Source organism: Hemicordylus capensis, chromosome 6 (genome assembly GCF_027244095.1).
Source record: "Hemicordylus capensis ecotype Gifberg chromosome 6, rHemCap1.1.pri, whole genome shotgun sequence".
Lineage (NCBI taxonomy): Eukaryota > Metazoa > Chordata > Lepidosauria > Squamata > Cordylidae > Hemicordylus > Hemicordylus capensis.
Genome location: NC_069662.1, coordinates 166,840,013 through 166,857,549, shown reverse-complemented (window position 1 = coordinate 166,857,549; position 17,537 = coordinate 166,840,013). Strand labels below are relative to the sequence as shown.

The following is a 17,537-nucleotide window of genomic DNA, read 5'->3' as shown; positions in this document are numbered from 1 at the left end:
TACTAATATTGAAGTGATTGTGTGACTACATGCCATGGTGGTTTATGGCCCGGGATTCCCGCCTTGCCATGCATTCACACAATCATGCTAATACTGAACCTGGATTCAAATGATCACAATCAAATCTGTCCTAGGGCTGGGACTCTCCTCCCAAAAGATAGCAGAATCAGTTTTCTGCCTTACACATAAGACTCTGCATTTAGAAAAGCAGCCTACGGATTTCACTGTAGGGTTTTGTTTTATTTTATTTTTGGAGCAGTGTAAATCTGATGGAGGAAGCTGAAGATACTGTCTGTCCACTTCCAGATTAACCTTTAAGGCGGTGATCAACAGGCCAGTTAACCCAGAATCCTTGGACTTAGGAAGGTTTTGTGCTGTTCCCTGGAGCGAGACAAAACTGGCTTCAGCCCACATTCTCTTGCTTAACTCATGGATGGAGCAGACTGTGTGCGGACAAGACTGCACCTCCTAGCATTGTTTTACGCTCGAGCGGGAGTATTACATTACAGCTCTTGAAAGTCAGATTGGATTTCCTAGCCAGCCCAGGAATTCCACCGAATGTAAAAGGAAAGGGGGTATATTTTGGGAAGTGGCATTACTGTACGTGCATGACATCATGGGACAAGATTCTGCCTCTATGTGCCAAGTCTGGTGGAAAATCTCTCTTTAAAAAGGCATAGAAGCTGCCCATACTGCCAGCCGGCACACACGGATGCCAGATCATTCGTTCACCATTAATAAATGCTACTACAAGAAATCCCCATTGATGCAGCCAAGCTGCTCAGCACAATGGCTAAGAGCAGAACCTCCATGGACCAAGGCAGTATACTTCTGAATACCAGTTGTTGGCGACAAGCAGCGGGAAGTGACTGTCTCCATTGTGTCTCATTTCTGAGCTTCCCAGAGGTATCCTGCCAGCCCACATTGGAGACAAAGTGCTGGGTTAGACAGAGCCTCAGTCTTAGATCCAGAAGGGCAATTCTTATATTAGGTCAGGGGTTCTCCACCTTGGGTCTTCAGATGTCGTTGGACTACATCTCCCATCATTCCCAGCCACAATGGCAAAAGGTCTGTACTGAGTCTGTTCAATTTCATTAAGAAACTACAGTTCCCATCATGCTTTGTCCATGGGCTAAGTGAAGCATGCTTCGCTCTCTGTCCATCCACTGTTTAACACAAACTGTGTGAGTATAAGAACACAAGAAGAGCCTTCCTAGCTCAGACCAAAGGTCCATCGAGCCCAAAAGCCTACTTTCTAAAGTGGCCCAAAAGATACCTCAGAGCCAGGGCATGAAGGCAATACCACCCTCATTGCTCCCCAACACTTGGTATTAGAAGAATATTGCCTCTGAACCTGGAGGTTCCATCTAGCCATCATGACTAATAGCCATTGGTAGACCTCTCTTCCATTGATTTGCCCAATTCCTTTTTAAAGTCTTTGAAGCCCGTCGTGATCACGACATCCTTCCGGTGGCAGATAATTCAAGAGGTCAGCAAGGCATTGTATGGACACCTTTCCACACAGCTGTTCTCATGCAGTGCATTCCAACTTGTTCCTCGAGGCATTAATCATGACACCGCTAAGATGGCGCTGCACGCACATTGCCCCTGTGTGCCCTGGAGGGGCTGCACGGTCTTGGAGGTGTTTCTACCAGACACTCGGCCAGAGAAGCAGATCAGTGCACCCCAGTGGTCCAAAATGTGCAGGCCTTAAATGGCACCCCTGGTCTGCCCCTAGAGGTAGTCACACACCCCCAAGTCATAGTAGGGACATTCTTGGTTGGACTTGGGGATGCTTCCAAATGCCAACATCTTGTAGCTCCCTGGTGGCAGAACCTCTGCTTTGAATGCAGAAGGTCTCCAGTCTTGGCAGCATCTCCAGGTAGGGCTGGGAGAGACTCGTGTCTGAAACCTTGGAGAGCCACTGCCAGTCTGTGCAGTCAGTACTTGGATGGACCAAGGGTCGGACTCAGTAGAAGGCAGTTTCCTGAGTTCCAATGTGGTCCTCCCTCCCAGTTTTATTTGATCCTCAGGTCTGTGAGGTAGGTTGGGCTGGCCAAAAGTCCGCAAGTGAGTTTCATGGCAAAGTGGGGACTTGGGCCCAGCCTCACAGACAAGGTTGGACACTCAGCTGAGAGCAGAACTGCATCTGCTTTTGTACCGCAGACTCCCAGAGCATCCCTTCCACGAACCGATCATTTCACACACGTTTGCCTTCCATCTCCTCTCTCCCACTCTCCGTCTCCTACAGTTTGCGCACACAGCCCTAAGCCCCTGCCAAGGAACCTCCCAGATCCCTCTCTGGGAGGATGAAACTGAACTACAGAAGTGGGCAGCTGGCCGCATGCTCCCCGCCTGCCCAGCACACAGTTGACCCTGTTCCAGGCTCCATACCTGATACCTCCGTCGGCCCTCTTTCTATTTCAGCTCCGATTGAGAACAATGCCATAAGTGACCACTCCAAAATAGCTGCCCCAAATGTCTTCTCCTTTTATAGCAACAGCCCTATTGTGAGGCCTGGTATGTGAGGCCGGGGTGGGGGGTGGGTAGGGGGTGGGGGGGAGGCCAAATGACACAAAGTGTGACATTCAAGGACTGGGAGGTGGATAAAGGCCTCGGTGAGAGGAACATCTTGTGCTCTGCTCTGTCCCCCCGAGTAGCCAGCCTCTCCTCCTCCGCCTTGGTGCCACCTAGCAAAGATGCCACCCAAGAAGCCTGAACCCAAGAAAGCCGAACCCAAGAAAGCCGAACCCAAGAAAGAAGAGGCCAAGGTGGCCCCACCACCAGAGCCGGAGCCCCGCAAGGAAGTTGAATTTAACCCGGCCAACATCAAAGTAAGTGTCTATTTGCCACAGCAAAGGAGGGAGTGTACCCAGTGATAAAAGCAGGGCTGTTTCTTTGCATTCACCTGAAGGAGCCACTTGAGTGGTTGTGGCTCCAGAATTTAGTGGGTGCTACTGTGCGGGAGAAGGCAATGGTCAACCCCTCCTGTATTCTACCAAAGACAACCACAGGGCTCTGTGGTCGCCAGGAGTCAAAACCGACTCTACGGCACACTTTACCTTTACTTTACAAAGGAGGCACCACAGTGGGCTCCCTTAAGCCAGATGAAATAGGGCATGCACACCAAGAATTCTCTCATGCCAATTCTCATCTTCTTGGTGTGGTTTCTGCAAAGCAAGGTGGCCCTCTTGGAGGTCTATAGGTCCCACCGAATGCTCAATTTTTCTCCCTCCTGGAGCTAGCCATGCCTGTGGGGTTCTTTCCATTAGGACCAAAGGTGAGAAGTTCTCCCCCTCTTCTGTTCTTGTGTTGGTTCTCCAGTTTTCTCTGCCCTGCACCCCACATCTCATGAGTTCCAGTTGAACTAGAAGAATTTCTTAACTTAAGTTCCGAATCGCAGCATGCACCTTTCTGCTTTTCCATGCATTTGCACCTTTCCCCCATGAGCAGTGAGGCAGTGGACAGTGATAAATCATTACAAAAAAGCAATCTTGGCTTCCGCGTGTGTACGATTGCTACAAGATTCTCTTGGTGTGGTTATTTTCACGCACGCGCTCCTGCATGGTGGTTAAACCCTGAACCTTCATGCAGCCATCTGTTCAATCAGTTAAGTATAAGCACAGTATGATTGCCTTTTCTGCAGTGGTTCAGCAAAATGTACACTGGTGCTATACTGGGGGCAGGGGGGAACACAAATTAACTAAAGGAAACTGGCAGATGCAGCCACACACACACGTCCACAGTTGATTTCAGCAACTTTCCGAAATTTTAAAAGACCCGGAAGAGTGGAGGAGTGCAAATAGAAAAGTGGAAGAGTTCAAATGCAATGATTTCACTTCAGAAACAAGACAGAGATTATAAGGAATGCCATAATCTGGAAATTATTGAATATTAGGGTTGGAAGGGACCTTGGTGGTCTTCAAGTCCAACTCCCTGCTCAGTGCAGGAATCTTCTACAGTTTCCCTAAAAGATAGCAGTCCAGTCTCGGTTTGAAAACCTCCAGAGAAACCTCATTGCATGAGGCAGACTGTTCCACTGTCCAACAGCTCTTAAAGTCAGGAAGTTCCTCCCAGTGTCTAGCCTGACTCTGCTTCCTAGTAATTTCAGTCCATTGGTTTGAGTCCTGTGCTCAGGAATAACAAGAAAAAGTTCTCTCTTCTTTTTTCTAGGCAACAGCCCTTTTGATATTTGAAGATAGCTATCACAGTTCCCCTCCATTTCTCTTTTCTAGCATAAACATGCTCAGCTATTTCAACCTTATCTCATAGGAACTGGTTTCCAGATCTCTCACCACCTTTGTTGCCTTTTTCTGTACCTGTTCCTGTTGATCAATGTCCTTTGTAAAATGTACTGCCCAGAACTAGACACCATATTCGAAGTGAGGTCTGAGTAGTGCAGAACAGAGTGGAATGATTGCTTCTCGTGAACTAGATTGTATGCCTCTGTTAATACAGCCCAAGATTACATGGGCTTTTGTAGCAGCTGCATCAGGTTGCTGGCTCATGTTCAACTTGTGGTCCACGAAGAGTCCTAGATACTTTTCACACTTACTGCTGCCAAACCAGGTCTGTTCATCCTATACTTGTGTATTTAATTTTTCTTCCCTATATGCAGCTCTCTTTTGAATTCCATCTTGTTGATTTTGTGTGCCAACATCATGTTGATTTTGTGAGTCAGTCAAGGAAATTTTGAATCTCGATTCTGTCTTCTAAGATGTTAGCTGTTCCCACTGCTTCACGTTGCCTGCAGGTCTGATAACAGATCTATGCCTTAGTCTATGTAGGGGTGTGCCGAACTGGTTCAAGCTGAACTGGGATTGATGCAATCTGGCCCAGTTCGACTGGTTAGAACTCGAACTGGACCAGCCTAAAAAAAGGCTGCTTGTCTGAGTTCGAACTGGACAGGGCCCAGTCTAATATGGGCTGGTTCGAGGGGTATGCTTGTCAAGGGATAGGGATGTGCATGGGACTGGCTGGCCCAGTTTGGTTGGAGTCCAAACCGGACTCAAACTGACTGGGCCAGTTTGCTCAGGCACCCTCTCGAACGCCCCCTCCCCCGGTTTGATTCGGTTGGGGTGGGGTGGGGTGGGGTTCATGAACGTTTTCCGGTGGTTTTTTTTAAACTTACTCCCTTCTGGGGAGTTGCTGGAGGTGGGGGTGGGGTGGGGGTCCTGCGGAGGTTCCCCCTCCCCCGCCGGCTTTCCTTATGTCCCCCTCTGGCCGGTCCGGCCGGCTGTTCGGCGCAGTGGCCATTTTGGAGGCCGCATGTCTGCACAATTGGCGCGTGGCCAATCGCGCAGGTGCATGGCCTCCAAAATGGAGGTCCCCCCCACCAGCTCCAGCAACTCCCCGGAAGGGAGTAAGGTGTATGTATGTATGTATGTATGTATGATGATGATGATTTTCACCGAAAAACGTTCAGGACCCCCCCCCCGAACATTTTGGGGTGTTCGGTCCGGGGTTGGACCGAGCAGGGGGTGGTTCTGTTTGACCCCAAACTGTCAAACCAGTTGAACTGGCTCGATGTTGAGCTGGTTTGCACATCCCTAAAAGGGGAATCCTCACCTTTACAAGCAAAGGAGTGGGGCCATCCTTTAAAAGTGTTCAAAGGGCGGCTGGTAAGGTGGCAAGAAGGCACCTGACCAGCTTCATTGTAGTCAGCCTTGGTGGTGCGGTGATGTCATCAGCTGCTCCTCTAAACCCTGCTTTCATTCCCCGCCAGCAGCCCATTTCTGGAGGCCATTTGCATGATGTCTGCAGATGCTCAGAGGCCATTTGCATGAATACACAGATTTGCCTGGTCATGAAAATGGCCTCCGTGGATGTTTAGTGGTCACACAAATGGCCTCTGTGCATCTCGGGAGGCCGGAACAGGACCACCAATGGCCCAATGCTGCTGGGGCGGAGTGCTGGTGGGGTTTAGGGGAGCCGCTGCCACTGCGCCACTGCTTCTTACAACGAAGCCAGTAAGGTGCCCTCTTGCCACCACCCCCGGCCACCCTCAGAACACCTTGGAAGGATTCCCCTGCCCCTTTTGTTGTAAAGGGGAATCCTCACCGCTGGACTAGGACTGGGGAGACCCGAGTTCAAATCCCCATTCAGCCATGAGACTTGCTGGGTGACTCTGGGCCAGTCACTTCTCTCTCAGCCCAACCTACTTCACAGGGTTGGTGTGAAGAGAAACATAAGTATGTAGAACACCACTCTGGGCTCCTTGGAGGAAGAGCGGGATATAAATGTAATAATAATAACAAGCCGACCCCCGCACAGAGCATCTCTGCGTTTTTTGGGGCCGGCAACCTCTCTTCCCCCCACGCCCGCCCCAGTCTCCGGCCGGGCTGGATCCGCCGCCTCTCTCCCCCCGCCCCAGTCTCCGCCTCAGCCGAGTGCCGCAGCGGTGGCCAGGCCCCCCGCCGCCTGGCATCTGGGCCCGCCGCCACCGCCACCGCCTCCACGGCCGGGCCGGACCTGCTGCCTGGCCCACTACTTCTGCCGGGCTCGCTGCCTCTGCCACCTCCGCGGCTGGGCCAGACCCGCTGCCTCTGCTGCCTCTGCGTCCGGGCCGGGCTCTGCCGCCCCCGGCATCCGCGGGCCCGCCGCCGCTGGACTCCCCGGCTGGGCCAGGCCCACCGCCACCGCCGGCCTCCATGGCCCGGCAAGGCCCGCTGCTTCTGTCCTCCATCAGAGATGCACCTCAGCCAATCAGGTGCATCCCTCCGCTCCGCTGCCTAGCCAATCAGCTGGGTTGCCGGGACGCATCCCTACAGAGGCTGAGGCACGTCTAGGAGAATTAAATATATAGAGAATAACAACAACAACAACAACAACAACAACAACAACAACAACAACAATAATAATAATAATACCCCTTTACAAATATGAATATGAATACGATGAATATTTATATACCGCTTACCAACAAAAAGTTCCCAAATTGGTTTACATAGATATAAATAAACAAAATGGCTCCCTGTCCCCAAAGGGCTCACAGTCTAAAAAAGAAACATAAGATAGACCCCAACAACGGCCACTGGAGGGATGCTGTGCTGGGGTGGAGAAGTTCAGTTGCTCTCCTCCTGTTAAATAAAGAGAGCCACCACTTTATTAAGGTGCCTCTTTGTTCAGTTAGCGGGAGTTATCCTTTACAAGCATAGCTCTTAAACCAGGCTGAACTGGGTTGAACTGGCTCAACCTGGATTGATCAAATGGACCGGACCATCAGCCACTTTGATGGACTGGTAGTTCGGCTCATGGACCGGTAGTTCGGTTCAAATTTAGTTCGAATTCAAACCAAACCACCTAAATCATTTCTGTGCACACCCCTATGTCTATGTTATTGATAAGAATGTTGGCACTCCACCTGATCCCTCCCACCAGCTTCACATGGGAAAAAATTGGGATGGAGAATTCCTAAATTCCTTGCCTGAAGGAGCAATTGAGACACTGAATGTGTCTAAAGCAAAATCTAAGGTAAGGTTGGAACATGACATTTCTTCAATAGATGTCTCTCCAAACTTATAATTTCCATTCCTGGAACAAAATTGCCTTCAACATTCCCTTTAAGGTCCTCAGAAGAACTCCTATGCACTAAAAATGCCAACATAGGAGAATTATTACCCAATTAAATATGTTGTCTATTAATTATATGGATTTTAATTGCTCAATGAATCAGTTAAATCTGCATAAAGTGCATACAAATACAAATAATAATAGTGTGGAGGAAAAGGTATATTTTGGTTTTTGGTGATGCATGCATACATCATTACTACAAGAAAAATCTTAGAAGAAGCACCCCCATCTGTGAGAGACAGGAATGGTTCTGTTAAAATGGCCCTGATTCCTTGTGTTTTTGTAGATATTGGTATTATATTGGCACAATTGAGCCAGTATATAATAATATAGTTAAGATGGAGAGAAGGTCCCACATTCCACCATTATAAGCCCTGAACATTTGATTGCTTATAAAATGAAAACAATTTGTCCTTTCTGCCTGGCTATCAGCACACATTCGCTAAGTGACAAGAGACACCTCTCCTGAAAATCAGGTGAAGTTCCTTTGGGAAATGGCTTAGATAGAGCAGTTTAAATTTTTTTCCTTTGAACAGGGGCTTGAAGGGTTGGCAATGTTTTTTCGGGCTGAGGAAATATGATATTTTGATATTTAAATATGATATTTAAATGATTTTGTAGTCTGTTTGCATAGTTTCAGCCTTTAGACTGCATGCCAGAAAAGTGCCTTTGTATATCCCCCCTGGGACCTAACTGATTGTTTTACAATTGATCCTCAAAGTTGGGTTTTAAGAGGCATCATTTCTGCTAAAAGAGTCTGTGCAGTAGGACTTTTGAAGCTGTGGTGCCCACAGCATTGCCCACAACCAGTATGCGGGTCACCTCCTTCCCTGTCCGAGCCTTACATAAGAATAGCCCTGCTGGATCAGGCCCAAGGAGGCCCATCTAGTCCTGCATCCTGTTTCGCACAGTGGCCCACCAGATGCCGCTGGAAGCCTACAGGCAGCAGTTGAGGGCATGCCTTCTCTCCTGCCATTACTCCCCTGCAGCTGGTACTCAGAGGCATCCTGCCTTTCAGGCTGGAGGTGGCCTATAGCCCTCCGACTAGTAGCCGATGATAGACCTCTCCTCCATGAAGTTATCCAAACCCTCTTAAAGCCATCCAGGTTGTTGGCTGTCACCACATCTTGTGGCAGAGAATTCCACAAGTTGATGATGCGTTGTGTGAAAAATTACTTCCGTTTCTTGGTCCTAAATTTACTGGCAATCAATTTCATGGGATGACCCCTGGTTCTAGTGTTATGTGAAAGGGAGAAGAATTTCTCTCTATCCACTTTCTGCACACCATGCATGATTTTATAGACCTCTATCATGTCTCCCCGCAGTCATCTTTTTTCTAAACTAAATAGCCCCAGGTGTTGTAGCCTTGCCTCATAAGAAAGGTGCTCTAGACCCCTGATCATCTTGGTTGCCCTCTTCTGCACCAGAATTGTACACAGTACTCCAAGTGTGGTCGCACCATAGTTTTGAATAAGGGCATCTCCCTCTCCTGGTCCTTTTAGATCTCTCAGCAGCTTTTAACACTATCAATCATGCTATCCTTCTTGACCGCCTGCATGGTTTGGGTATTGGGGACACTGTCTTACAGTGGTTCCATTCTTACCTTAGCGGGCGTGTCCAGTTGGTATGCATTGAGGACAGATGCTCTGACCCATGGCCAGTCCTTTATGGTGTTCCCCAGGGTTCAGTTCTTGCCCCTGTCCTCTTTAACATCTATATGGAGCCTCTGGGTCAGGACATTTCCCAGTTTGGGGTGAGATTTCATCAATACGCTGATGATACTCAGCTGTATATTGCCATCCCAGACCATTCTGGGGATGCTGTTTCTGTGCTTACTCGATGCCTGGAAGCTGTTAAGGTCTGGATGAATCAAAATAAGCTCAGACTGAATCCAACTAAGACTGAACTACTTTTACTCAGCCCTCGTACTGGCCAACAGCTGGATGTGAACCTTGTTCTAGATGGGGTGGCGCTGCCCCCAAAGGAGCTTGTTTGTGATTTGGGGGGTCCTTTGGGACTCGCGCCTCCTGCTTGAACAGCAGGTGGAGGCTGCGGCCAGAAGCGCTTTTGCCCAGCTTCATCTGATTCGCCAATTACGCCCTTACCTTGACTGGCAGGCATTAATGACAGTGACCCATGCCCTTGTCATCTCCTGCTTAGATTATTGTAATGCTCTCTCTCTAGGGCTGCCTTTGAGGATGATCGAAAAGCTACAACTACGACTCCCATCTCCAGCCACAGCAGTCTTTGGCCATGGGGGTTGTAGTCCAACAACATCTAGGAGAACCAAGGTTGGGAACTCCTGCTCTAGAACCCAGTGGAGCTCTCTTGTCCTCCCTGGCCCTGACTGTTCTCCAGGCTCCTCCTCTCTGCTGGGGAGAACCTTCAAGCAGCAGCCCTCTAGCTGGGCCTAGCTCCCTCAACGCTTCGTGGTGTATTACCTCTGTTGGCAAGTGAATTGCTGGAGAGGTGCAAGGCTCTTGGGGCAAGGATTCGGACCCCTTGATGGAATCTGGATTGTCTTTGGTCATGGGAGTTGTAGTCCAACCATATCTGGGAGAGCCCAGATGATGGGAGTACAGCCCTCTGAGCTCCAGATGTTCTGGTTGCAGTGCTCTGGCCTGGTGCCCTTGCAGTCTTCTCCTGAACTTTTGAAAGACATCTCTGAGGAATACTTTTCATTCCTACATTTAATTCTTACCTCCTGCTGCTGCATAGCAGAAAGGGAAGAATGAGAAGTATTGACTTGTAACATAAATTTTGGAGTTGCAGAGGAATGTCAACTACTAGGGCTGAGCAGAACCCTACCCTCACCCCCTTAAATTATGTGACTTGTCTTGCAGAAACTCTTGCAGCACTCCTTGAAAATTCTCAGACATTACTCCTGGAAAGGAATCCTGAAATTCGCTCCGAATTCTGATCCGAAGTGAACTTCAGGATTCTGAAGCTAATTCAGCCTTCTGATAGGGCCAATACCAGTCCTACCAGGCAACAGAAGAGCTCCAGGCCCAGCCAGGCCAACTGAGCTGTGTTTCCTTTCTTAAGCTACCCCAACAGACAATGGGGGCCATGCTGCTTTTCATTACCGGTGCTGATGAACCAGCTGTTAAGTTGTTGTCTGCCTTGTGTATTCCACATGGAGGATGTCAGGTTTGAAGTGCACATGCTGTCAGCAACCCTCCACCCCTCCCTTCCATTGGCTTCCAGAGACAGAGAACAGCAAGGGAGCATAGCTGAAACATCAGAGGGGCTTCTCACCTGCTCAGTTTCCCTTGCTTTTATTTATTGCTACGAATGTAACTCCGGTGGGACAGTCTGTTCTTTGCCTGTGGCTGGATCTGGGGACATGGGGAGGGAGGGGTCAGGCTCTTAATCACTGAACAACTGTCTGTTGATTTTCCTCTGCCTTTGCCACCAGCCGAAATAGAATCGCATAGTTGTGAGTATTATGGGAAGGAGAGTCGCCACCTTTTATTTCAATTGGCTCTGTTCCCGTTTCTTGCAACAACTGTCTGACATGAAGGAAGGAAGTGGGTAAAACCTTTTCCCATCACTTTTTAACCAGGCCAGGAAAAGCTTCACTTACTTAATTGCTGCTTGTCAGGCTGATGAAGAAGGCACAGAATCTGAGCCAGAAAAGGAGGGAGCCAGCCAAGCCTCTCTATCCATGCAAATGCTTGGGGCTTGCTCAAATGGCTTAAATTGATTCTATGAGTGTTACCCCTCCCCACAAATCAAGGGATCTGGGCACTGAAGAGGGCTCTGCTTGCTGTTGGCATCTGAACATCTTTTTATGGCATTGCGGTGGGGGGTGGAAATGCTCCTGATCTCTCTGTAGGAGTGAAACTGGGGGAGGGGGTTGATATGGTGTGCTGCCCTTTGGAGCATAGGAAGCTGCCTTCAACTGAGTCAGACCCTTGGCTCAGTGTTGTCTACACTGACTGGCAGCAGCTCTCCAAGATTTCAGGCAGGAGTCTCCCAGTCCTATCAGGAGATGCTGTCAGGGACTGAATTTGGGATCTTCAGCACGCAAAGAGGCACTCAACCCAGGAGCTATGGCCCCATCCCACAAATTCCTCAACTCGTGGTTTGCTACCAGCTTCCTGAGCTCTTCTTTGATGCCACTGTGTGAAACGCACACTTGTATGCAAACAGCAGTGCACTGGTATCCACCAATTCCACTGCTCAGTTAAGGAGTATGTCGGCCTCAAGTCTGGGTTTGTTGATCCAGTGTTGTTCAGTTAGTAGCAGCAGGAGAAGTGATTACAGCAGCTCCAGCAGCAGCAGGAAAAGACAAGGAGGTCTTTCACACAACCTCGCTGGGGAAGGAGGGATGGCTGCAGGGAAGGTAGGAGTTTGCCTGCCATCCCTGGTAGCTGAGCATCCCGCCATCTGCCCCTCCATGCACACCACGTGCCCACACAAGCAGTGGTGAGGCAGAAGGAGATGCTGGGAGTGGGAGAATTCTCTTTATTTAGCAGGGGGAGAGTAACTGGCCCTCTCCACCCCCAGCAGAGTACCTCCAGTGACTGTTGCTGGTGTCTATCTTGTGTTTCTTTTTAGATTGTGAGCCCTTTGGGGACAGGGAGCCATCTTATTTATTTATTATTTCTCTTTTTTGGAAAATTTCCATTTTTGGAAGGTCGGTATAGAAACTGAATAAATAAATTAAATAAATAGAAGGTAACCTCCCGCCCACCCTACGCTTCCTTTTCAACTCCATAGGGTTCCCCTCTTTTCTAGTAAAGGGGAATCCTTACCAGCTCAAACTTTTGGGAGGACCAGCTCAAATTTTTTGGGAGGGCTAGTCTGGTTCGTGTTTGAACCAGTTAAACCAGGCTGGTTCGAATAGAATCTAGTTCGATTCAAACCGGTTTTGTCCACCCTTACACCACACACACTCTCTACAGGATCCCCACTGGGACAAACTTAACAACACAACATAAAAGAGTATTAGCTAGTATGCAATACCTCTGAAGGGGTGTGTGGAACTGGCAAATTGCATGGTGACTTAAATTGCTTGTGTGCGGAGGTGCAAATGGCTTCCTTGTTGAGGTGGGGGTACCAGCAGGACCGAGAAAGGGTTGCCACCACAGAGCCACCGCATTGCCACTGCAGAGCCGCCACCACCACCACCATTGGGGAGCCACCACCATAGCCCCCATTGTGAGAGCCGGTAAGGTGCCCTCTCTCCCGCCCTCCAAAACTCATTTTTAGAGAGGCAACCCCCCCTTGCTTGCAAAGGGGAATACTTACTGATTTCCCCTTTGCAAGCAGGGCAATCGAACCACGTGCAACTGGTTTGACCTGGTTCGATAGATCGAACCAAACTGCCACTAGTTCTAATGAACTCAAACCGAACTGCCCATCCTGGTTCCGTGCAAACCCCTACACCCCTGTATATGAGTTGCTGGGAAGCAGCAGTGGGAAGGAGCTGTTGTCTTCAGCTCTTGTACGTGGGCTTTCGGAAGACTTCCCGTTGGCTGCTGTGGGAAGCAAGAAGTTGGACTGAACTGCCAGGTCGAGCAAAACTCTTGTTATCTTAGAGAGCACCTTCTTCTACATGATCCTCATTGCCTGTTAAGGTCATCCGAGGAGGTCCGTCTCCAGTTACCACCGGTTTGTCTGTTGGCGACTCAGAGGCGGGCCTTCTCTGTAGCTGCCCTGGGGCTGTAGAATGCACTCCTGGCAGAAATCCATCATCTAAATTCATTGCTGGCCTTCAGGAGAGCCCTTAAGACCTATTGGTTTAGTCTGGCCTTCCAGGGTTTGTAGTTAATTGTTTTTAACTGCTGTAAGTGTTTGGCCTGGTTCTCCAGGGTTTTTAACTGTTTACACGTTTTAACTGTAAATTAGTTTTATGCTGTTTTTATAGTTTTGATTTTAACTGTTAATGGATTTTGATTGTTTTTATTTTGATGTAAACCGCCCTCAGCCTTTTTTGGAAGGGCGGTATATCAATCAATCAATCAATCAATCAATCAATCAATCAATCAATCAATCAAATAAATTCGTAGACCTCCCTCTCCAGTAGGGACCTGTTTTACAGTGCAATAGTGGAACTGTGCAGTCTAATTGCAAATGACATCCAAGCCCCCACCTGCCCTGGTGGAGCAGAGACTGGCAGCCTGTGTGAGGGCTGTCATTTGTTCATTTGTTTTGGATTAGACATGCTGAGGCTCTAGTTATTGTTTGCTTTAAAAAGTCGAGGCCTTGTGTTACTTGGTGTGGTCCCGGAGCATGAGCAGATGCGCCCACAGTCCTTGCATTCTTTGTATGCCTGCAAAACCTCCCTCCATGTGGTTCCAATGATGCCTCCTTTAACTTGCGGCTCCCAGCTCCAATCACTGTATATTCACGGCACAGCAGAGCACATGCACAGCACTTCATCTTCTCCTGAGTGACTCACAAAGACATACTGCTTGCTGGGAAAAATTTATGTTGCCAATAAACCAGGGAGACAACGGAGTCCGGTAAGGTGCGGAATAGAAACCTCCGCAGGTCTAGAACTTGGTTCTCCATCTCGACGACTGGTGCCTGGTAGTGACTCAGCACCAATCCTGTAGGCTCATGACTACTACCAGTGCAATTGCAACTACAATCTCTTTACTGCTTTTCGACAGAGACGTTCTCAAAGCAGTTGACCTAGAAATGAATAAGAAGGGGATTCCCTGCCCCCAAAGGGGCTTGCAGTCTCAGAAGAAAGACACGGGACACCCCAGCAACAGCCACTGGAGGGATGCTGTGCTGGGGTTGGTGAGGGCTCGTTTCTCTCCCCCTGCTAAGTATTGTCACCACTTAGAAAGGGGCCTCTTTGCCTAGTTGGCTGGAAATCCCAGTAAGGAAAGTGAGGGCCAAACAGGGCCTCTTCTGAGGGCCAAACCAGAGAATAGCCAGGTTGCAATATGAGACTTGTATGGTTGGGTTTTTTAAAGTGTAAAAATGGAGCCCTAATCAGGATTGGGTCTATCGTAGGAAGATTTAGCCCTTTACTCTTCCCATGGTCTACATAAAAATTTAATGATGGTAACAATAAAAACAACTTTATTTGTTAGCCACCCCATAACAAATTGTTCTCTAGGCAGCTCACATCACAACATTAAAAATCATCCAATTAGAAACACATAAAACACAACAAATCACCACACACACACACACACACACGCACACACACACACACACAAATTCAAACTACAATACAAAACATTTAAAACACCTTTTTTTAAAACCAACTTTAAAAATCAGTTTTAAAAAGCCCAAGTGAACAGAAACGTCTCCATCGAGTGTCTAAAAAACCCAAAGTGGCGGCACCAGGTGAGTCTCAGTGGGGAGGCTACTCCAAATACAGACTTCAAAAAGTATGATGGAAACTGGGAAAGCGGAGTGGGTGCTTGATACAATTTGCAATCTGATGACAGAGCTTCCGTGCCCTGCAGATGCATAGTTCTTTGCAGTGACTCATCTTGCAGCTCAGAACATGAAACAGTCATTGAGAAAAAAGCAACGGTCTGTCCATCATAAGAACATAAGAACATAAGAGCAGCCCTGCTGGATCAGGCCCAAGGCCCATCTAGTCCAGCATCCTGTTTCGCACAGTGGCCCACCAGATGCCCCTAAGAAGCCCACAAGCAAGAGCTGAGGGCCAGCCCTCTCTCCTGCCATTACTCCCCTGCAACTGGCACTCAGAGGCACCCTGCCCTTGAGGCTGGAGGTGGCCCACAGGTGGCCCATCATGGAAGAGTTTTCAAATTCATTGCTTTCCCTAACAAAATAACTGCTAATAGGAACAAAATACTGAGATAAAGTACTTCCTAGCAAAAATAAAATAAAATAGAATGTTAGAATAGGAAGGAACCTTGGAGGTCATCTAGTCTAACCCCCAGCTCAGTGCAGGAAACTGCAACAGCACCCTTGACAGTTGGCCTTGACAGTTTGAGGTAAGTGAGGTTTAACTGTTTCAATGGGATTATAGGAAAAGAAAAACAATTATTACTAGGATAAAGTAAAGGCAAAGATAACTGTGCACATATGCATAGGAACATAGGAAACTGCCATATACTGAGTCAGGCCATTGGTCTATCTAGCTCAGTATTGTCTTCACAGACTGGCAGCGGCTTCTCCAAGGTTGCAGGCAGGAGTCTCTCTCAGTCAGCCCTATCTTGGAGATGCTGCCAGGCAGGGAACTTGGAACCTTCTGCTCTTCCCAGAGTGGCTCCATCCCCTGAGGGGAATATCTTGCAGTGCTCACACATCAAGTCTCCCATTCATATGCAACCAGGGCAGACCCTGCTTAGCTATGGAGACAAGTCATGCTTGCTACCACAAGACCAGCTCTCCTCTCCGCAATATTGTAAGAGTGCCCCAAATCTGTAAGTTGTAGTATTAGGGGCAGCATCTAGCTTTCTGAGGATTTCAGGAAGCTTGATTGCTCTCATTAACAAAAGTGTCCAGCTTTCATGGGTGGAATAGGGAGCCACCTTGAAGAGTTGCTGCCAGTCAATGTAGACAATACTGAGCTAGATGGACCAGGGTCTGACTCAGTAGACAGCAGCTTCCTATGTTCCTAATGATAGGCTTGAAAGTACATGGGCAATGCCTGCTTAACTTTCAGAAGGCAGAAAAATGTTGGGACATAATATGCAGACAACAGGGCTGGCCCAAGGATTGGTGGCGGGGGGGGGGCACCCTAGGTGAAACCTGGCTTTGGCTCTCCTCCACCTCCTGTGCACCTTCTGTTGGGCAGGTGATCTTCATCGCCCATCCTGACTGGCTGACTAGCTAGCTAGCTGATTGGCTCTGATGGTGCACACACCCGCCCACAGAAACCCGTCTCCCAGCTGGCTGACTGGCTGGCTCCGATGGTGCTCATACCAATGGGTGGTATATGTGACCCAGGCCGTCAGCCCCCTTCCCCACTTGGCACCCTACACAGCTGCCCAGTTTGTCTAGTGGGCAGGCTGGTCCTGGCAGTAATCAGTCTCTGTAGGTCCTAAACCCACCCGATGACTAGCAGAACCAGAAGGGATAGCACCAAACAGCAAACTTTATTTTGTTCTTTAGATTTTATTTTTTTAAAATGTGTGTTCCACTTTCCTTAACATTAAGCCAAAGCCTCTCATTACAATAGGAACACAAAGAAGCAGAATAAATTATGCAAAGGAAGAGAAACTATGTACATTTGCGTAACTGTATAATTTAGAACAGTTGCAGAATCAAGCCTTCCTTAGTGTGATTTGGATTACTTTGACAAATGATTTCCTTTTCTAAAAGTGAGGAGTATATAACCAGTCCTGGCAAAGGCAACCAGACAGGGCGATGTGATGACTGCTGGGCACATTTCCATCTGACTATTCAATTCCATCCTTCCCTTTATTTATAATGCAGAACTGCACACACCCTTTTTCGTTCTTTTTCTTTCTGTGTCTCTTCTTGCATTTTCAATTAGAGGATCTTCCAATGATAATTCTGTGGACTGAAAAGCTCTGAGATAATAGCCTGTCTCCTCACATTCCTCCTAAAGATCTGAACATCCTTAAAATATCTGCTAAGGAGCTGGGGTTTAGCACCCATGGAAAGGCTAAACCAATTAGGACAGAGTACTTGTAGTCAACCACAGCAAGGCTGCATCCCAGTAATATTTACTCTTCCGTTGCAACACCCACGATCAGTTACTCTTGGCCCACAAAAGAAACAGGACAGCACCCAACTGCCTTTCCTATTTTCCACCTGCTTCTCCTTTCTTTTGGTCAATTGCTTGGGTTGCATAAAGTTGAAGTGTGCCATCGAGTCGGTGTTGACTCCTGGCGACAACAGAGCCCCATGGTTGTCTTTGGTGGAATACAGGAGGGGTTGACCATTGCCTCCTCCCAAGTAGTTTGAGATGATGCCTTTCAGCATCTTTCCTATATCGCTGCTGCCCAATATAGGTGTTTCCCATAGTCTGGGAAACACACCAGCAAGGATCC

General features: G+C 48.4%; 1 protein-coding gene across 1 annotated transcript in view; it reads left to right on the top strand.

Moving 5' to 3' along the window:
* Positions 1-2,586: 2,586 nt before the first annotated feature.
* The window catches only part of MYL3 (myosin light chain 3), a 45,448-nt gene continuing 30,497 nt past the window's right edge, over positions 2,587-17,537 (top strand). The window contains exon 1 of the mRNA XM_053265687.1: positions 2,587-2,834. Within this exon, the coding sequence (XP_053121662.1) occupies positions 2,700-2,834 (135 nt within the window). The 5' untranslated portion in view covers positions 2,587-2,699. The remainder of the gene's footprint in view (positions 2,835-17,537) is intronic.